At 39.6% G+C, this 23,004-nt stretch overlaps 1 protein-coding gene across 3 annotated transcripts in view; it reads left to right on the forward strand.

The window, feature by feature from the left end:
• Positions 1-23,004, forward strand: part of zbtb16a (zinc finger and BTB domain containing 16a) — a 309,589-nt gene that overhangs the window by 276,718 nt on the left and 9,867 nt on the right. For all 3 annotated transcript variants that reach the window (XM_041801573.1, XM_041801571.1, XM_041801572.1), the window contains exons 5-6: positions 41-211; positions 18,022-18,192. In XM_041801573.1, coding sequence (XP_041657507.1) covers positions 41-211; positions 18,022-18,192 — 342 coding nt within the window. The remainder of the gene's footprint in view (positions 1-40; positions 212-18,021; positions 18,193-23,004) is intronic.

A 23,004-nucleotide genomic window follows, 5' to 3' on the forward strand; every position in this document is an offset into this window, starting at 1 on the left:
TTTTTGTAACTCTGCTGTTGCGTATCTTCTCTGTCTGCAGGCTCGGACATGGCGATCTTCTGCCTCCTCTGTGGGAAGCGTTTCCAGACCCAGACAGCGTTGCAGCAGCACATGGAGGTCCACGCCGGCGTTCGCAGCTACATTTGCAGTGAATGCAACCGGACTTTCCCCAGCCATACTGCACTCAAACGTCACCTACGCTCTCACACAGGTCAGTGGAAGCACTCGATCTTCAATGTGAAAGTAAGAGCTGAAGTGTCAATGAAAGCCACCGTGAGAACAATTTGACACTTGAGATAACAAGGGTCAAGGGACATCTTACAAGGTCCGGGATGATGCTTAAAATCTTTGCTGGATTCATCTATAGAGCCGACAGACAACTTCAGTCAATTTCAGAGAACGAGATGGTGAAAGGTATAATATGCAGATTTTTAGAATATGTAGCACAAGTCTCCCTCCACTGTCCCTCAGTGCAAGGCTTCCCCTCTTCCCCAGCTGGTTGTAGCTATTTGAAGGACTAAACTCCATTCATCTAAGCAGCTCAAGGTTGATTGGGTTCTTATTTCTTTGGAGTATTTTACACCAAACAAAGGCTGTGTCCTAAATCACACTCATTCCTTACTCCCCATCCACTAGTGAGCTGTCCAGTGGACTCATCGCTGTCTCACAGTTAAAACAAAAACTAAAAGTATTTTCACTAAAAATTTAACAGGATCAATTGCTAAAAAAGGTTGTTTGTTATGTATGATAGCAATCAACCATCACTTTCCGGCCTTCAGGAGATATTGTTCAAATGTCCAGAAGAGGATTAGGGCCACTGAAAAAAAAGTTTGAGATGCAATTTTTTTTTTTTTTTTTTTTTTTTTGTACTTGTGTGAAAAAAGTCAGAATTTAGAGAAAACAGTCAGAATTCTGACTCTAATCTCAAGAATCTCACTTTTTTTCTAAGAATTGTGACTTAATCTCAGACTTATGACATTTTTAAGGTGTCAGAATTCTGACTTAATCTTGGAGTTCTGAGTTTAACTCAGAATTCTCACTTTTCTCTCAGAATTTTGAATTTGATCTCCGATTTCTGACTGTAATCTCAGAATTCTGACTTTAATCTCAGACTTCTGACATTTTTAGAAGTCAATATTCTGACTTCTGACTCTGACTTTGAACTCAGAATTCTGACTTTAATCTTGAAATTCTGAGTTTTACTCAGAATTCTCACTTTTCTCTCAGAATTTTGACTTTGATCTCCGATTTCTGACTTTAATCTCAGACTTCTGACTTAATCTCCGATTTCTGACTTTAATTTCAGAGTTCTGACATTTTTCAACGTCAAAGTCAGAATTCTGACTTCTGACTCTGACTTAGACTCTGACTCTGATTTTAATCTCTCAGAATTCTGACTTCTGACTTTAACTTTGAACTCAGAATTCTGACTTTAATCTCGGAATTCTCACTTTTCTCTCAGAATTTTGACTTTGATCTCCGATTTCTGACTTTAATGTCAGACTTCTGACTTAATTTCAAAATGACTTTAATCTCAGAATTCTGACATTTTTTAGGACTCATAATTCTGACTTCTGACTCTGACTTTAATCTCTGACTCTGATTTTAATCTCTCAGAATTCTGACTTCTGACTTTGACGTTAAATTCAGAATTCGGACTTTAATCTCGAAATTCTCACTTTTCTCTCAGAATTTTGACTTTGATCTCCAATTTCTGACTTTAATCTCAGAAGTCTGACTTTAATCTCAGAATTCTTATTTAAATCTTGGAATTCTAACTATTTTTCTCCCATTTCTGACTATATTCTTAGAATTCTGACTTTTTTTCCCCCATTTCTGACTCTAATCTTAGAATTCTGACTTTAATCTCTAAATTCTGACTTTTCTTCACAAGTAAAAAAAAAATTTGCATCTCAAGTAATTTTTCTTCAGTGGCTCTAATCCTTTTCCGTACAAACGCATTAAGTCACTTATTAGGGCCATATATTACACAGCAGTCATTCTTAGGCCTCTGTCAGAGCCACAGTAGTGTGGCGTCCCCTATCCAGTCCATAGACCAGGTGACTGTTGAAAAACAGAGTTGATGTCAGATACAGAGCAAAAGCATTAAGTTAAGACAACTTTATTTACAGTAATCCAGTAAATTCATGAGTAAAACTGTTGAGTATGGATGGTAAACCATCCAGGACATCCAAAGCAGGTCATAAGAATCCCAGATATCCTTTGGAAGTGAAAAACTTTAGAACTGAAAAGCTTGCAGTATTTTTTTACCATCTGATAATCCATCCCTTGATCCCACCTGTTCTGTATCAGGTGCACCAGTGCTTTGCTGCTGCTGCATCTCTGGTCAGGAAATTACTCAACTCACGTTGCTCTTGCTGGGATAAAAGTTGCAGTGAACTTGCATCATCATTTGTGCCCTTTAATTCAGAAAAGATCTCTCATGGATGTCCTTCTTCTGCTAATGGGGCGCGGCAGACAGTGAAGAACGGTTTGGTATTGACATCAAGGGTTCGTCGCTGGAATGAAAAAGAATTTCAAGTGTTGTGGATCAGAGTCATTTGACCGATTATATTTCAGAGATTTCCAACCACTGGAGCAGTTTGAAAAGAGTTAGTGAATAAATGTTTGAAGCCTTGTCAGAGTTATGACAAAGACAAACTACTTGAGGGCTGTGCAAACAAAACAGGAGGAATAAAGCCCTCGTACTCGCTTTTGGAGCTGTAAATATTCAAGATTTGGTTTATTTTTCATTTTCATTATGTATCGCATAAATAAAAAAATGATGAAACGGTGCTCCCCAAGCCCACAGCAGTGTAGCAGAACAAAGATCTGAATAAATCTCAAACAACCTCCCACAAAAACAAGCAGACTCCAAAATGAAAACACTTATGAAAATAAGGTCTGTAACTTTGGTTCGAGACAGGCCTGATAGTCTGAGCATGTATTATTGTTATATTCTATAACAGCTGGGCTAAATGCCCATCTTTGTAAGCTTTTCTGAAAATATGCTGCTTCAAAAAAAAAATCTGGTGTTAAGGTGACAGGAGAAAAGCCTTAAGGTGTCCTTTTAATTTGTTTGTTTCAAACATTAATGTTTTTAAGCATTAATTTTTGCAAAATATTGATTTTAAATAATTCATAATCCTGAATCAGAAATGTTTAATGGAGGCAACAGCTCAGTTTTATTGCTTATAAAAAGAGTGATCATGACAGAGTTGCAGCTTGTTTGCATGTTTTCATGTGCAAACATGTAGTGATTATTCGAGTCCTCAGACAAAGACGAATGCCCCATCAGCTGAAAACAATCATAGTGACCCAACAAAGTATTCCTCAGCATCTCTATTTCAGATAACAGAGCCAGAAAACTACAGCAGATACCAAATCCCAAATATGAACACCCAAACCTCCTGCAGGTCTTACTCATCAGCTCAGAGAGCATCATAACTCCAACTCACCACATCTAAATATTTCAGCATGTCTCCAGGCCAAAATATATGCAAACTACTGGTGCAATATCACAAATTATATTTCTTTTTAAGTTTGTGCTTGACATTTAGCGTAATCCTCGAATCCATTAGTCCACTTCAGTAAACTGTGTCTCTATGGATGTATCCAACAATAATTGGCTTCATATAAGGACATTTTGGGACTGTCTGAGGGGCTTACAGTTTGCTAAGGTGCATTTTTGATATTTGAAATCTATTTTGATGCTGCTTATTTGCATTCGAGTGTAAAGTAATTCAAAAAAACATCCCTCATATTTGATGCACATCTACGGCTCAGTCAGTCCGCTCACGTTGGTAATTGTTTAAACATTTATTACAGCAGCATCACACGTCTGTGTTTGATGCTCTGACCTCTTCACTCCTCACACATTTATTTCTCATGCAGAATTTGAGATCATTTCAGATAACATCTGGAAGCCCAAATCCGAGTGTGCAGGTGGATGCCACACTGAAGGCCCAGTGGCCAAATCCGCCCAGTTATGCCCGGTCTGTAACCTCATCACCCTAACTTTTATTCCCATATTTTGAAGTTGTAGACTCACAATTTAGAATTGAATCTGATATTTGGACCTTCAAAACTCAAGATTTAGAATTTCATCTGATATTTTGACCTTCAAAACTCACAATTTAGAATTGAATCTGATATTTTGACCATCAAAACTCACAATTTAGAATTTAATCTGATATTTTGACCTTCAAAACTCAGGATTTAAAATTGAATCTGATATTTTGACCTTCAACACTCAGAATTTAGAATTTCATCTGATATTTTGACCTTCAAAACTCACAATTTAGAATTTAATCTGATATTTTGACCTTCAAAACTCAGGATTTAGAATTTAATCTGATATTTTGACCTTCAAAACTCAAAACTTAGAATTGAATCTGATATTTTGACCTTTTTAAATCACAACTTAAAATTTTAACTTATAATTTGACTTTTATAACTCATGATTTATAAATGTATCTCATTTTGAACTTCAAAACTCATGATGTGGACCTTTCTATCTCATATATTTGCCTTTTCAAATATTATTTTGACTTTTAATTTTGTTGAACTATTACGTTTGACTTTTTCTTTCAGATTTTGAGCCTTTAAACATTTCATTTTGACCTTTTTAAACCATTTATCATCAGTGTCAAGTTATTGTCCCTCATAATTGATGCTGGTGAAAATAACATTGACCCTGTTTGGCTCTCAGGTTGGACCTTAATTTAGATTTCAGCCCCTGCTGTGATTGAGTTTGACACTCCTGGGCTAGAGCAGTACTGAATCTTTCTCTAAAACTAAAATAAATTAAACTTGAATGAAGCATTTTCAAATATTGAAACTTATGTAAGTAACCAGTGGGGAAAATTATTGAAACAAAACTAAAAGTGACAAACAAAAGAAAGAAAAGCATCAAAATTGATGGAAAATCCTATTACAACCTTGGCATAAAGAATATGACTTGAAGTTTTGGTGCTAATAATGCACAGAGACGTTAAAGTCTACAAAAGAGCAATACTCCTGTTGTTGAGGATCCTGCATAGATAAGATAAAGGTATGAAAGAAAAATAAAACTGAAATATGAAACTGAAAATGCATGAAAAGATGCAAAGGTGTTGAAGTATGTGCCATGATTAAGATTAAGTGCAAATATCTGAAAGTATAGATTAACACACTGTGTTCAGTTGAAACAGGAAACTTCACATTAAAGAGATAAAATCAAACTAAAAACTCTTCAATATTTCATTTTTAGATTATGTAAACTTGTCAACAGATCCAGATAATTATACAGAAAGGAGGTTTTATTTTTCTTCTATTTGTGGATGTTTGCATTTAAAGTAATAGCCCACATTTTTGTTTTATTCTGACATGTTATCCTGACATATTTAGGCATCACTGATCAGAAAATTACCTTCTAGTCTTGTTAATGTGTTCCTAATCCTCACTGTCTGACTCAACACGACGCATCTTGACCAAATGCAGTTTACAGTAGAGAGTGGTGTTTTATTTTTAGGAAATGAGAGAGAATGATGTTCTGCCAGCCCAGTTACATTGGTGCTTTAGCTCAGCTGAATAAACAGCATTAATCCAGGTCAGAGCAGAATGAATTCTGCAGCAGTCAGACCAAGCTTATTTACAGTGCTGGCTGGGTTTTTTTCAGTTGTTTTTCCTTCAGTCCACTAGTAATTCTCTGAGCGCCGGCTCTCTGCTGAGGCGAGGCCGGGATACTAATACATTGTTTGTAGCAGAGGGAGCAGAGGTAGTCTGACGGATGCGGCTATTGAGAGTGAAAAAGAAGAAAAAAAGCCATGACAGAATATGAACACATGGAAATGAATCCCATTTCAGTGGCGAGGGATGGCTGCTTTTTTTTTTTCCTCTCGCTCTCTCACCCAGCCGCCTGTCTGCGACCTTAAATAACAGTCTCACTGTCAGAGCCGATTTAGCTCACCAGCGCACGGATAAATATTTGAAACGAAAGGCTGTGAGATGAGAGCAGTCGGCCCTATTTACAAGTCAGGCGAATACACCATTAGTGTGTGATGGTGGTAGAGGCCTGAGGGGGGAGGTGGTGGGGGTGGGGTTGGGGGGTGGGGGGTGGATGCTGCTTGAGCCGCCTGTACAGTATCAGAGATGCACACATCTGCTCCGTCTAGCAGACATTGGAGAAGACACGAGCGGCGTCCCTGATCCACCTGCCCACCCGGGCGACGCAAATGTCACCTCAGCTCGTCTCCTGAGCCGCAGATGAGACTCTGCAGCCTCGTGCCACTTTGAACCTCATCCCGCTGCGGGCGTGTGTTAAATCACAATGAGCCCGCCGTGAAAGCAATCGTTTAAATATGATGTGCAGCCTTTTGTCAGGGGATTATAAAGTCAGCAACTCACACAGCCATTACTGGCACCAGAAATAGGTCCTAATTTACCCTCCAAAAAGAGAGAGAGGGAGAGACATGGTGTTCCTCTACATTTACACTTTGATCCTAATAATCTCATTCACAATTTGCTGAGTAACAAGACGGGAACGGTGTTTAAAAACAGAGTGAGACTGCATTTCTACCTCTGAGAATCAGACTGCAGCTTACCTACGGAGCATGGGTCGATATGCCAGTGAAATATTCTTATCATCCAACCAAAATGGCTCTGTTTTAAAGATGGCTTAACTCGGTACGTTTCCCCCTATTATTTTAGTGCTTACTTCAGGTTTCAGTATGAAGAGGGCAGAATAAAGTCAAAAACCTTGGATTTTCTACTCCAAATCTAAAGAAATGCTCGACTTAATAGACTTTTCCTTGCATCCTTACCAATAAAAACAGGATTTTAAGATACTAACTCTGATCAGTGTTTACTTCAGCAAATATATATCAAAGTAAGGTGTTAGGGGGCATCTCTCAGGTGTTTTGATGACATTTTAATACTTCAATTTGAGCCACACATCAGTCAGGCTTGGGGCTGCCTGTTGTATTGTATCCTGAGAGGTAAAACCCAGGGCTGGAGAGCCCGTATTTACTGCTGCTCGTAAAGTTTATAGCAGTGAGCTGAATGGTTATAATTGAAGGCGATTCAAATGAGCCAATCAACATTTTCATCAATTCTGAGCCTCTCTCATCTGAATCATGAATGACAACTGGATACTAAAGAATGCTAATGGAGGAAAGGTGTTGTAGCTGTAAATGTAAACTATTTTAGCTTATTTCTGTTATCTTATTCACAGTTTTTAGTTCCAGCCCTCAATCTAGGATGGATGGGAATGAGCCGTTTCCTCTCTTATTGTGTAAATGATCAAACACCATCAGTGCTTTTCCTTAAAGTAGGGATGGTTATCTTGTCATCCTGCACAGGCGGTTTGTAGTCATGTGAGTCCAAGAAGCACAAATGTCAGATGGGGGGCAGGAAGTGAAGAACATCAGTTACAATTTAATGGGAATGGAGGAAAGTAAATGCACACTGAACATTAGAATATTTCTGCATACAGTACTGTTCAGACTTTTTTTAGGCTTGTTTGGGCTAAATGGGAGGCTTATGTAGGGTATAGACATAGGCGTAGTGGCGAGTGAGCCATCTAAGGGCACCTAAGGGCGAGAAGAAAGACTGACACAGCCCCGGTGGTGCTCTGGATGTTTTTGCATATTACAAGTGGGATGGGAAAATAATCTGTAGAAAAAAGTGACCAAGAGCACTCCTTTAGGGTGGAGTAAGCAGTGGATGTGATGACAGATCAGTGGGTCTCAAAAGGTGGGCCTTGGGAATTTGTAAAACCATGTCTGACTTAAATAACTTTACAACAACCTAAGATATTTTAACATAAGTTTGCACTGGTATTTTTGGATTCTATTAATGATTAAGATTACCACTATGATGATAATATAGTTTTAAAACTGACAATATCATAAGGTATCCAAAAATTGGACAACCTCTTAGACAACTAGTTATTTCTTGGTGGTATTATTTGTATTTTCACACTGAGCCTTCATTTCGTATGTATATGATTGATAATTTGGTACAAAATTAGCAATTAACAGGTGAAAAAATGTTTGGATTTGCAACAGCAGATTGATTTAATCAACGACTTTGAATAAGGCTGGTGTGGCTAAAATGTAGGCTGCAAAAAACATAAATATATTGCATTTATTTATGTAATCTACTTGTACCTAAATGTTGGAGTGAGGCATGTCAGGGTGTGCATTGTGAATTTGAATAACCATGCTTCACTTTACGTGAACTAAACTTAGGATTTTGCATAGATATGAAGATGGTTTGCCTTGTCAAAAAATGTTTGACAATCACTGGCCTAGAGCTGTAGTTCTAACTGGTCCAGTCCCAGGATCCACCATAAACTCCTCAATGAAAATTGCAACCCGAATTTCTGATATTTTTCAACCATTTGGAGTTATTTATTGAAAAATAGTACAGTAGTGCATAGAGTACATAATGTGACAAATCAAAGAGACAGGACAAAACATGGACTTTTTGGTGCAATTTTTGTTACCAGGAACCCATTTGTGACCCGACTAAAAAGGGCTCTGCAACCAACTTTTGGGTCCCGGCCCACCAGTTGAGAACCACTGGCCTATAGTACTGTCTGAATGGGTGGTAGGGTTGCAACAAGCCCCGGGTTGTGCTGTTAATGTCCCAGAGGGCAAAACCGGACTGGCTGTTGGAAATGGACCGTATGTGGGCGTTTTCTTACTCCACCGCTCCATATTTAGATGGAGGCTTTTAACCCATGTCTGCTACCATTTCTTCATGAGCTTTTTTCCCTGAATGTGTCTGTATTTGGAGCTCAAAAGTAGCCTATGATTATTTCTTATGAATTAAAAGTCTGGCACCGCTGTAACTTTTGCACTTTTTGCACTTCTTTATGCAGAAAGAATGCTGACTGAGAAGACAGCATAGTTGTGTTTGTTTGTCAGTTGCAAAAATATGTAACATCCAGTTGATGACACTACACAGTCCACTCGCTCTCATAGCTTATTGCTGGTCCCATGACGAGTCAGGACAGCTGCAATGTGATAGGGAGCAGTAGAACAATTGAGGATTATCTGAAATTGATTGCAAACAGCTACAAATCAGGACAATTTTTGCTTAAATTCTGGCTTTGAGTCATCTAGCCTGTGGCTGCTGTCCAATATGCACTTCTGGGAAGACCGAGTCAGACACCATAATCATAATTCTTACCTTTACAGAGGAATTCTCCTATGGTGCCATTTTTGCCCAGTCTCTTATTCTTGAGCACTGACTTTAACTGAGTCCAATAAGGCCTGCAGATGTTAATCTGGTTTCATTTGTGACCTCCTGGATGAGTCGTCCAAGCTCTTTTGGAGTAATTTTGGTAGGCTGGCCGCTCTTGGGAAGGTTTGTCACGGTTCAAAGTTTTCTCCATTTGTGGATAATGGCTCTCGCCATGGGTTGCTGGAGTCCCAAAGCCATAGGCTGCATTCACACTGCAGTTAAAAGTGACCTGAATCAAATTTTTTTGCTCACATGTGACTTATATCTATTTCTCTTCTGACAGTGTGAACAGTGCAAGTCACATTGAATCTGTTTTTTTTTGAATGACAATCAGCCACTTTCAAATGTGGTTCTACATCAGATATGCATCTGATCTTTTGGACTGCAGTGTGAACAGCCAAACAAAAAAATCAGATCTGAAAAAAGATCAGAACTGATCATTAAGGCCTGCTGTGTGAACATGACCTTAGAAATGGCTTGGTAACCCGTTCCAGGCTGATGGATTTCAAAGACTTTGTTTGTGTTTGCAGAAGTTTGGCGTGTTAGTGAAAACGCTATTAGTCTCTGTATGTTCAGAATAACTCATCTCGTGCTGTTTCCATTTTTTGTTCTTTTTTTATTTTGAAAGCGTAACATCTGAAGCAAATGCATCCTTTTTGATGGACTCTTATCTCTGAATGTTTTCCAATGATTTCAGGCACTTACCTCACTCGGTTAAATCACTACTCTTATTCTTGGATGACGAGCTGTAAAATTGATTTGATTTGAAGCATTCGGCGCTCCACCTGTTGAATGCAGCTCTATATTCTGGTTTTGTTGTGCAGGCTTGAATGTTTTATTCAGCCACCTGTTGAACCATCTTTAAGCCTTTTAGTTTGACGATTCAGTCGCACTCGTATGAAGGGGTTTTTTCTGTAAAGCTGGAATTAAAGCAGCCGTTATTGAATTAAACAAAAAAAGAAAGCTGGAAAAAAACTCTAGAGTCTGAAGGTTGATGAAGTTTTATCAGGGTAGTAACAGCATTTCAGGGTCAGAATATTTACTTGCTATTGTGTATTAATGAAGTTTTAAGAAGATGCATGCATGAGCTGCAAAACCTGTGCAAAAAATCTCAATTTTCTGCGAGCATCTCCTCAAGAAATGGGAGTCAGTGTTGACAAAATTTCCCTGTAAACAGCACAATCTCAGTTCCAGGTATTCAGCTCTAATTTTAATGGACAGACCGAGGCAGCTCAGAAAGCTTTCTAGATATAGCAGCGTTATTGGTTGAATCACCGCTCCGTTGTATCAACCGACGACAGAAAAGCAGCAAAAAGCACTTTTATAGACATTCATTACGTGTGCTTCATTTTACCTGTCTGCCGCCTTATCTGTTGAACGCAGCCTCGCCGCTGCCGCTTTGACACTGGATCACCATTTAGGACGAGGGAGAGAAAACGGATTTAATGGTGTTTATTTCAGCATCTTAATCATGTCATCTCTCCCTCCTCTCCCTGCTGCGTCTTTCTGCTTATTTTCCCGTCTACCTGCTGTTTTCATCGCCTCCATCAGCTCTGTGTCACCTCTTTATTTTGCTTATACATCTCTGTTGCATATATGTAAGCCAAAGTGTACCGCACAAACACACAGAGTGGGTTTCTAACAATGGCATTCATAGCAGCTGTGCCTTCGACTCTCCACACAGACGAGGCCTTCATTAATATTCTGTTGTTGTGCACTGTCTGTGTGTAAGTGTCTGTGTGTGTGTTTTTTTAAACTCGGAGCCAATTTGCTGTCTGCTGTGGCGGGGTGTTTTGTGTTCGCAGCTGTATTTGATAGCACTACAGCCAGAGAGAGAGAGAGAGAGAGAGCGGTGAATGAATTTAAAAGAGCACGGGAGAGAATGAGTCGGTTCTGGCGCTGGCAGTGATGGCGCCCAGTGATTTACGGGCTCTTACAGTATATAATGAACACGCCCAGGGTGCCCACGGGCGCACGCACCCTCTGCAGACGGCCTTTAGGGTGTCAAAAGAGGAGATGGAGGGTGTAAATGTGGTGTAGAGACGTTAGGAGGGGAGGGGGTCAGGAGACGCAGGTGGTGATGCTCGGGGGCACCCAAGGGTCCACTCACCGTGGTCTGGTTCCACCCCGATGTGCTGGGTCCTCATCTGTGGTGTCTCTGCCATGTGGAAGAGAAAGGAGGGAGGAGGATAAAGGAAAAGGGAGGACATAGGTAGAGAGAAGGAAAGTAATAGTGTCAGATTTAGGATGGACAAAGGACACGTCCCTATTATTCTGGGAGCTTCCCATGAGAGTATCCCTACAAAATGAAGTCCTGTCAGGCCCTTTACATCCTCACAATGTGATTATAGAATCCTGTCTGATTTATTTAAAGCTCTGCAGAGCTACTTTGCACTTTGGCGTCCCCGAGTGGCTGCAGGAGATAACATGCATGATATGCATACTGAGCACAGAGCTGGACGGCAACCAGATAATACCAGCTCCTATCTGCTCTCTGTTTAACAGCATCGGAGTGGAGTTTTTATTCTAGTGAGAGAATTTCTGCATTGTTTGATGTCTTTATCATGAGTCAGGCAGTGCTGGACAGGACCTGATCCAATGTCACCATCTCTCTAAACTAGGATTGTCACTGTATTATTTTAGAGTGGATGTCTCTAAAAGTGTGTTGTAAAAACTTAGATTTAATCAGCAATGTTTTACCATTTTGTCATTTCTTTAGTAAGACTGTATCTTAAAATGTGAATTAGTGTTTCTGTAATGTGTTATTTTGCATCTTTGATGTACCAAAACTCCTTTTTTCTTTTTTTAGGTGCTAATAAAGAAAGCGTGAACCTTAAATCTCACTATACAGAAGTCTGAACCCAAACATGATTCCACCCTTTCAGGAAATGGATGTGGCTTAATGAATGAGAAGGATCTAGCTGCAGCCGCTACAAACCACGCTCCGTACAAAACACGCCCCGTCGATCCATACAATAAATTAATTCAAACACTAACCAGTGGAAATTGAAATGCTAAACCTAACCTAAAGCTAATTAAGGCCTATCTAAACCAAACTAAGTTAACCTTAAACTAAGCAAATAGCATAAGTGGGCGTGTTTTGTAGGGAGGGTGTTTTGTAGGGGGCGTGGTTTGTACGGCATCGGCGGCTGCAGTTGGGTATTATTGTAATAGACGGGGCTCTCCTGGGAGGAGGTCAGAACTTTCTTCCAAGCAGGAGGGGCAAACTGGACTTAGGGGTGGGGCTAACTCCCTACATGACATCATGAGGGGAAAATCTGAGAACAGCATGTTTTAGCACACATTTTCTGAAAGGTGGAGAAAGAGAGGTAGGGAGGGACAGACCAGGGGCACATACTTTTGTTAGAAAAGCCTGAAAAAGCGATTTTTTTCATGATATGTCTCCTTTAAATAAAACAACAAAATAAAAGTCTTAGGAGGCCAACATTAGGTTATTTCTTGTTTTGAATTAACAAAACTGGATTCTAACTCCTGCACTATACTCAACAATTGGCATTTTGTTGTTTGTTTGTTTGGGTTGGGACCCCCTTGGTAATCACAAGACACTCAGAGGGGGTCTTCAGATGCCTTAGAAAAAGAATATTTTTCATAATTTAAAAATGTAGCATGTGATGTATTTTTGAACAATTTGGAGCCATTTTTTCCTCTTTATACCCACTGTTGCCTCTTTACACAAATTTGGTCAGATTTAACCTGTATTCATCAGTTTTTCCTACCAATTTTTGCCAACTCTAACACTTTTTTTGCCACTTTAACCCCATTTTGTCACTTTTAAACCCTTTCCAATGTTATTTTTTTGCCTGTTTTGCTACTTCTAAACCATTTCTTGCCACTTTCAGCCTATTTTGCCTCATTTGACTCATTGTTGCCACTATAATCTTATTTTTTACCACTTTTAATTGCCAATTTTTTGCCTATTTTAACCTTATTTCACAAATAAGGTTAATAAAAATGATTTAAATTCCCAAAAGAAAAGGACTTTTATCCTAAAAATATGAATAGTTTGAAGACTTTCTGTTGCAGAATTGTTTTTTCTTTTTTTTTTTTTTTCTAGAAATGGAAGAACAGGTTTTTGCAACAAACCCTTAGTCATTAATGTTTACTGTGTTTAATACATAGAAATCTTTGAGTTTTAATTTCCGATTAGTTTTTTTTTATAATATATTTATAGTCCCATATAACTTCTGTAAATTCCAATGACATTCCTGCAGCACACATATCCTTAAAGCCCAAGTTTTCCTGAGGAAAAGGACATTTAGAGCCACAGGGTTAATGTTTTAATGGCTTTTAAGACAGAAAGTCCAGGTGAGACTAAATGGTTAAAATAATAGCTGAGAGCTGAACATCACTTAGAGTTTTCTATTTTTATTTAATATTTTATTTTACTTTGACTTTAAATGTTAATTTTTTTCTAACTTTGAAACATAACGTAATAGAGTGGCTGCTTTAAATCCTCTCAGCTTAACTCTACAGTGCCCAAATAAAAACATTTGTCTGGTCTTACTATTTAAAGAGGCTTACTGAAGGAAATGTGCCATTTGGAAATGTAAATAGAGCTTCTTGCAGCCCAAACAGTCGATTCGTAAGCCTGCTTCTGACATTGGCAAATAGCCAAACATAATTTGTGATTCTGGAGAAGCCAATCACATTTCAAAGGAGGCCCAGATCAGGATCTTACCTGGGCCTCCCTTCTTGTCTCTTCCCCCTCCACGGATTGTGCCTCACAGTTTTAGAGCCAGTGCTTTAAGGTGTTGGAGATGTGCCAAAACTTGGAGACATTGAATCCCAATGATTCATCCAACAAAGTGTCTGTGTTTGCATTGTAAATGACTGTTTCACGATGAAGATGAAGTTTAAAGAAGTACAGAGGATAAGTGGGTTGAAGTGGATAGAATTTGACTTTTAAGAGTATTTTGAGCAGAATAGCCTCAAAGTGAAGAGTTATTCACATCAAAGCCTCCTAACATGAACATTTTCTGTCCACAGTTTTTGTCAAGGACATAAATCCACGTTCTATTGTTTAAATCCAGCATTTTTGAATTAAAAATTTGAAGAGTACATATTTTATGGGGAAAGCACATAGGTATATCCTTTCAGGTAAAACCTTGAGACAAACAGTGAGCTCATTCCTTTTACTTCCAGGGTTTTGATAACGTTTTCATGCACCAGCAGGATATCAAGCGTAAACAACCCTCCATAGTCTTCCTGTAAGTATTAGCATCCCTCTCGCCAGTCTGATCGGAGGCCCTAATTAAAGTCAGGTGAATCTGAGCTCAATTATTATTCCTGCGGCGTTGTGCGAGCCCACCGAGCTCCGTGATGGATTGTGATCTCTGCTGTGGTTGAAACGCTAGAAAGAGCACAATGTCTTACAGCGGGAGCCACTGATAACTTCACGCAGACAAATAAAGACTGTCACTTTTATTGATTTTTTTACCCCGCCCCCACCACCGCCGCCATATACACCCACATCCCCTGCTCCATCCCTGTCTCGGTTTTATCCCCCCCTCACCCACAAACCCCCCAATCTCTATCAAAGCTTCTCTTTAATGGGACGGCGTCCAACATCACACTGCATAGAAAAGCTTTTCTTCCAAAGGCATCCATCTCTCATTCCTCATCCTTCCTATCCCTACCTGAAATAAACATATAAACTGTAAAGAGAGCATAAATATCTTAAATAAATATGCAGGATGGATTGGAAATTGTCTCTTAACAGCAGGGCAGCGGCAGCAACACATAACGAGAAATGCAATTTATTCGCTGGCACGTTGCGGCTCGGACAGGCAGATAATGAAAGGCATAGGTCACTGATGGTGACTTAAACCTGCAGCACTGGACTGAAATACATTAATAAATATCCACAACATTAGTCGGCTGGAGAGTGCAATAGACGCAAGGAGCAGCTCCTCATCAAACACCAGAATACAATTAGTCCTTGGACCGCTGGAAATCATAATAACCCTGATCACTGACATCAGAGTATCCATTAAAGCTGCCCTGTGCTCTGCAGATTCTCACATCTGCTTACATTCTCATCCTCTGCCAGTTTAAAATAAGACTCTGCATGCAAATAAGGTGTACTGTAAATATAAAAGAGAGGAAATGTTTACACAGAAGGACAGACTTAGACAGGAGGGGCATAAGGAGAAGCAGGTAGTGGAGGAAAGCCTTCAAAATAAAGGCAATAAAGGTATGTCAGAAAGCTTATTCAAGTCTAGTTTCTCTTCTTTTTACCTTAATTAAAAAGACCAAAAACATTATTTTAAATGCATGAAACATGGTTCTAAAAATTTAAGATATAGGTGTTGAAATTTTAGCGCTTCAACATAAAAGACTTACAAAACAATTAAGTCATCCGGTGTCAAATACAGCAAGAGAAAATCTAACCCTTTGTAGTTCAGCATTTATGACTACAGAGGTTTGTTAAGTCATGCAATGTTGAAAAATGGAGCCAACGTGGAATTTTAGGAACAGTTTCTTGAGTGTCCATGTAAAGCTAGATGCAGAAGGACTAGCATATATGTCACATGCATGCTTTGACCTCATCGCTTGATTTTTGCAAACAAGGTGTAGCAACATCTCAGCAATGATTGAGAGAAATTGGAGGCACCTGAGCTAGATTTCAAGTTTTCAAGTGCAACTCTGTAATACTGTTTTCACACCTGACATGCACCGTAACCAAATCACATGACACAGATGCGATGTGCTCATGCTTTCAACCCAACTCCACCCCAGCATCCACCTGTAAGGAGTGATGAAGTCAGAGCCTACATTATGCTGCCATAATAAATGCTCAACCAGTTACAGTATATATCTAGACCAGTGTTAACTCAACCCTGTGCAACCAAAGAGCCAAATAGGTGAAAAGTGCCTTAGCAAGAGCCATACGTAAATGGTGAAAAGTGGCAAAAACAGGTTAAAGGGACATTAAAAATAAGTTAAAAGTGGCAAAAAAAAAATTGTTTAAAACGTAGAAAAAGGGATAAAAGAGCGAAAAGGGGTAAAGTAGGCATAAAATGGCACAAACTGGAATTTTAAAAAAAAACTGGCCTTAAAAGGTGAAAAAAATGGGAAGAAAAACTGGCATTAAAGGCAACACATGGCAAAAATTGGTGAAAAGTTACCAAAAATAAGTTACAGGTGGCAAAAATGGTGAAAACACATCAAAAACATGACAAAAAATAAATGTAAAAGTGACTAAACAGGCAAAAAGGTAGGAAGAATGAGCAAAAAGCAGCAAAGAGTGGCGAAAATGGGGAAAAGAGTGGCATTAGGCAGCTTCAATGAGCAGAAAGTGGCAAATAATTAGAAAAAATGCAAATAGCAAAAATCAGGGTAAAAGAGGCAAAAAACTGGTGAAAAGGTGGTAAATATGGGACATAAGTGGCAAAAGACATGTCAAAAGCAGGCTTAAAGCAGTGAAAATGGATTAAAATTGGCATAAAAAGGAAAAAATTGGCAAAAAATTGCAAATAAGGGCAATGGAAATATACAGACGAAAAATAAAGGTTGACAATTAAAGCCAACTGAAACAACCTATCAATGTGACTTGCCAAGGATGATTCCTGAGGTCAAAATTTCCCTTTTTGTAAGTTTTTCTGGGGGAATAATATTCCAAATTGAGACATAATAGAGCCACAAAACATCACAAATGAGCCACATGTGAGTACGCGTTGAGTATCACTGATACAGACTGACTCGAGACGGATCCTGGAAAGGCGAGACTTTCCAGCTTAGCTTTTCCTCTTTTTTATTTGGCACTTTCTCTCTGTTAGTATAAGAAATCTAGGCCCAACACTGTCTGTATACCTGGCAACTAAAATCAGATTTTAAAATGACAGTAATCCCATAGATGAACTTGGTGAAACAGGACAGATATTGCTAACACAACATCTAACTAAGGGAGTTTTCACACCTGTGGCTTGTATAGTTTTGGTCTGAATCATTCACCACTTTGTTATATCACTACATCATTTACTCAGGTAAAGGAATATTTACAAGTGGACAAAAAATGCATGATGCATGAGGAAAATTAGTGGAAGTTTCTTCCAGGAAAACCCTTGTGGAAGCAAGCAAAAACTAGCTGACTCTGTCCAATCACAAAGCAGCTAATGCTGACAGCCCTGTGAAGAAATATGTCACTTTAAGTCATTATTCTGAACTCACCTGGTCTCAATCAGGTTTTATTGACATTTAACATAATGTCCTAACTTTTTTACTGAAGTGTGTTTTAAAACATGCTCGTTATGATCATTTTAATCTGAACTTAGATGCATTTGTTCATCGGCTGGGTCACTGATTAAGTCATTAAGCACACAGTTGATAACACGTCTCTAAGCCAGTAAACAGCCATGACAGCCTACAATTATTAAAGGCTTCACAGAGAAGACAATAAAGGTTATTTTTAGAAACGGATACAGATTGGTTCATTTGTGGACTGGTGTTAAAGCCTTTTAGTCGAGCATAAACATGTATTGTTCTGGCATTGTGCACAAATCCACCACAAAACATCCAGTAATGTGGCTTTCTTTAGGCATTACTACTGTGTTTTATGATCCAACCATACTCAGATCACTGATGAGAGCTTAACCTGCCATACGGATGCTATTTAGATTAAATATTTAGATTAAATATTTAGACCATTTTCATCCATACTCTGTTGGATGTCAATCATGTCCTTCAGAGAGGATATGTCATTTTGACTTTTTTGCAAAGCATCTTTTCTGCATGTGAAGTAAACTTGGCCTCTTTCTCTCCACATTACAGCAGGGGACCATCCATTCGAGTGCGAGTTCTGCGGGAGCTGCTTCCGAGATGAGAGCACGCTGAAGGGCCACAAACGCATCCACACCGGGGAGAAGCCCTATGAATGTAACGGCTGTGGGAAGAAGTTCAGCCTCAAGCACCAGCTGGAAACCCACTACCGTGTGCACACAGGTAATGTGATCAGAGCTGACGAGGGATACGTATCAGGAGAAAAATGCCAAACAGAGTGATGTCGATGATCTAAGATTTCCAACTGTTTAGTGCAAGAACATTCACTTCATTCACAACAGTTGAGACTCATGCTCAAAATATAGTCAGTCGCAGAGCATATTTTTCTTTAGTTTTTAACTTTTGTAATTCTGAGATTATTATCTTATTAACTGAGAAGTAAAGTAAATGGAATATGCTTCCATACATTCAATACATTCGATTTGCCAAGTATCATGGCCTTTATAATGCATATATTGCTGTTTTATATATAGAGAATCATTGCAACCTTATATTAGGTAAAGAATTTTTAAATTAAACCAGTATTTTTATTGGATCAGGTATCATTGATCATCAATGCATGTCTGACAGCTTGAAATTTGATTCATTTTTCAGTGGGTTACAAGGATTATATTCGTGCATAGACCTCTCAGTAGCATTTACTTACAGTCATCATCATCTGGCCAGTGAATACTAGTAGGCCAGGTGGTATCTCCGTGTAGATACCTCATTTTATCAAAATCCACTATCTCAAAATATGAAAATATTGTGGAAAAGTCCATTTCACAGGTTTCCTGAGCTGCCATTCTCTCACTCTGGCTCAGTGCACACAAACACAATCATGAGGAAGACTGCTGACCTGACAAAAGTCCAGAAGGCAATGACTGACATCCTTCACAGGGAGGGTAGGCCACAGAAGGTCACTGCTGAAAGGGCAGGCTGTCCTCAGAGGCTATATCAAAGCAGAATAATGGAAAGATGACTGGAAGGGAAAAGTGTGGTACAAGCAACAGGGATGAGCTCAGCCTTCAGAGGATTGTCAAACAAAGCAGGTTCAAGAACTTAGGGGAGCTTCACAAAGAGTGACTGAGACTGGAGTCCATGGATCAAGAGCCTCCACACACAGAGGGGTCCAGGAAATGTCAAGCCAACCCTGAACCACAGACAATGCTAAAAGCATCTCATCTGGGCTAAAGAGAAACAGAACTGGACTGTTGGTCAGTGGTCCAAGGTCCATTTTATGTGGAAATCAAGGTCCCAGAGTCTGGAGGAAGATCTGAGAGGATCCAAGGTGTTTCAAGTCCAGTGTTTTCAGTTTCCACCGTCAGTGATGGTCTGGGGTACCATGTCATCTGCGGCTTTTGGTCCACTGGTCTTGATCAAGTCCAGAGTCAACGCTGTCAGTGTCACTGTGTTTGATTGGTCAGCAAACTGGTCTGACCTGAACCCCATAGAGAATCTCTGAGGAAATGTCAAGAGGAAAATGAGAGAGACACCAGACTCAATACAGACGAGCTGAAGGCTGCTATCAGAGCAACGTGGGCTTCATAACACCCCAGCAGTGCCACGGGCTGACCGCCAACATGCCACATTGCATTGAAGCATTCATTTGTGCAAAAGGAGCTCTAACCAAGTACTGAGAGCATAAATGAGAATAATTTTCCAGAAGGTCTCATTTCTTTGTTATAAATCCTGTATTTGGACTGGTGTTTTAATATTGTATTTTGATATAGTGGATTTTTGACTTGCATGAGCTGTAAGCCGTAGTCATCAAGATTAAAACAAAAAAAGTCATGAAATATTTCACTTCTTGAATGAAATCACTGGAAAACTGAACTTTTTCCTGATATTCTGATTTTCTTTAGATGCACCTGTTGCTGTCCAGGAATATAGTGGATAGTCTTTATGCTAAGCTAAACTAACAACCCCCAGACTGGTCTAAACTCAAGTCGCACATGGCTTGTGTTAATGTAATTTTCAGATATAGTTCTGTTTCCTAGTTTTAAATATACCATGGTTGAAAAACAGCAATGCATGTGTCGTTTTCTTGCTGTTTTATATTTCTACCTTTTGTCAGCCATCAATTTAACCCCGTTAAATCCTGTATCACTCTGCTACTTTGGCACTTTTAAATCATGGCAACAAAAAAGAATTTCATGCCTCCACCTTTTTTTCTAATTTGACACAAGTACGGCGTGTTGTAGTGCCTCATTGCCTCTTATAATACAGCGTTGAAAGTGAAGCAGCTTTTGGTTCCTATTAAGGGACTCTGTTGTAGGAAATCCGAGCTGCACAGCACAGACCGGAGCAGATGAATATCTTCGTTGCTGTGATACAGTAGATGGATGTCTCAGAAGACTTTGTATTGATCCCGGTATATTTAGAGCCCCATAAAGATGTTGACACAGTGATAAGCTGGGTGCCCAGGAGAATGAGTGCTCGCTACGAGGCAGACTGAGCGAGGATACCACGGGCGCTCGCCAGGATGGCACGCTGCCAAGGCTTTATGCTTCCTCACCATCTCTTTTTCTCTAATGCACACATGCACACAGCAGCAGCCCCCTCCCATCATCCATTCAATAAGCCAGCTGTTAAGCCACACTATCAAGGCAGCCTGTCCAATAATTGGCTCCCCTCCGTCCACCCTTTCCCCTTTTGTGTGGGGGAGGGGGGCTTTACGTTAAGCTGGGGAGCAACAGCAGATAACAAGAGCAAGTGACAAGCTCACAGTCAAAGGCCACCTCGCACAAAAGGGAGCTGCTTGATGAATCATCGACATTGGCAACCTCAACCCGCCGCCCCCTCCTCTCCACACATCCCAAATGCCAATGGCGGATCAATACCTTGGCCCCATTTGCAATTCATTATTAGCTGCTTATTTGAGGCGACTCTGTTTACAGTCTGGTTATCAATATCAACATCGTGCCAGTGTCCACATCTCTGCACAGAATGTATGACGGCCTGTATCTTAAATGCTTATTGGCTGAATAGCTCAGTAACCCTGCATACAGGTCAAGGTTAACCAGGCCTCCAAAGAGAAAAATAACAGCAGTCAGACCAGGCGTCTGATTCACGAGGACGCCCGTTATGCCCGTGCAGATGCGTGAGCACCCCAGCTGAAAGGTGACAGCAAGCGCCGGGCCAGATCACTTCCGACAGCTCATTTCAAATGCCATTGGTAAAGGTCAGCATTTACATGTCTAATTTGCGTCTGCCGGCTTGAGCGCTGGCGGATTATTCCCCGCCATCACTCAAATCATTAGCACATTTAGGAAGGCTGCTGTTGCTGAATTGAAATGTGCCTCCAGAACGTAGCAGCAGCCCCCCTCACACACACACACAATCATACCGTAAGAAAGCAGCGCTGCACCTTGATTTATGACACCTTTAGGAGTTCTCCATGGCAGCAGCTGTATTTAGTCTAATGTAGCATGGACGAGGTGATTCCAGACATTTAAACATCACATATTCCAGGTTTTTTTCCTCCATTTAGACCTAAATTTTATAGACTACTCATATCTTAATCACCACAGGCTTTTCTAGTATTCTCATATTTGAGACAGATGGCACAATTTTGACCACACTGTCTGACATTTACGATGGAAGCATACCCACACTAAGGGCTGGTAATCACAGACGATATGAAAAGGGTATGATATGTAGTGATAGCAAAAGAAAAAACAATAGGATTTAATGCTGGCATACCACAGTAGTTCTCAAACTGGGCTCCACAAGACACAGAAGCAAAAAATGTATTATGATTTAAAGTGGTAAATTGTATCCATTATTTTGAAATTAGTGAAATTTAAAATAAAAACTTAGGTATCAAGCAAGATTGTTGCTTAAATGTAAGTAAAATGTATAATTGCTATCTAAAATGTAAATTTGTACATGATGCTTTGTGCATCATACGTTCTAACCACCTCTAGAGAAGGTGGTGGCCCCTGATCTTAGAGGCTGTTATTTTGGGGGTCACGGGCTGAAAAGTTTGAAAACTCCTGCCATATTATACCATTCTATACCAAACTGTACCATACTCTACCAAACTATGTCATACAATACCTTGCCATACTGTACCATTCTGTACCATACCATACATACTATAACGTAATGTACTTTACCATACAATACCATAACACCATACCATACCATACGTGACATGTGGTCCATAAAGCTAGGTAGGGTATTCTGGGATGATCAGTTAGATACTGTCCAAATACATAAGCAATAACACAATACGATGCGATACAGTATGGTTCTCAATACTTGGCCCATGATACAAAACCTATACAGTAATTTTGGAACAGCTGATGTAACACAATACCATATGATATGGTTCAGTACAATACAGTAGATGACACAGTACAGTGTGATGAGATGCGAGTGACACAATATGGTACTCAATACATGCCCCATGATACTGTCACTGTACAGTAATTATGGCATAGTTGACATGAAATGGCAGGATATGATACGATATGGTTTGATACAATGCAGTACAATGAGATACGATATGATACAAATGATGTGATACAATACGACAGGACAATTTCTTAAGTTATATTTTTAAGCTTTTAATGCCTTTATTCTAGAGAGGAGTATAGAGGCTAGAGGCTAGGGATGAGAGAGTGGGGGTGTGACATGCGCCGCATGCAAAGTTAAGGCTATGCTATCTGCACGATACAAAAAATTAGATTACATTACGTTACATTATGATATGATAGACAATATGTTGCCCATTAAACAATCATGATGTGGGGCGCGCTGGTAGTCGAGTGGTTAAGGCGTGCACCATGTACGCGGGCGGCCCAGGTTCCGGTCCGGCCTGTGGCACCATTTCCCGCATGTCTCTCCCCGCTCTCTTACCTGTTTCTGAGTCTATCCACTGTCTTCCTCTATCTAATAAAGGCACGAAAAGGCCCAAAAATAAATCTTAAAAAAAAAAAAAAAAAAAAAACAATCATGATGCAGAAACTCTGGAATGATTGATAAGAT

The sequence above is a fragment of the Cheilinus undulatus genome, linkage group 12, assembly GCF_018320785.1.
Source record: "Cheilinus undulatus linkage group 12, ASM1832078v1, whole genome shotgun sequence".
Taxonomy (NCBI): Eukaryota; Metazoa; Chordata; class Actinopteri; order Labriformes; family Labridae; genus Cheilinus; species Cheilinus undulatus.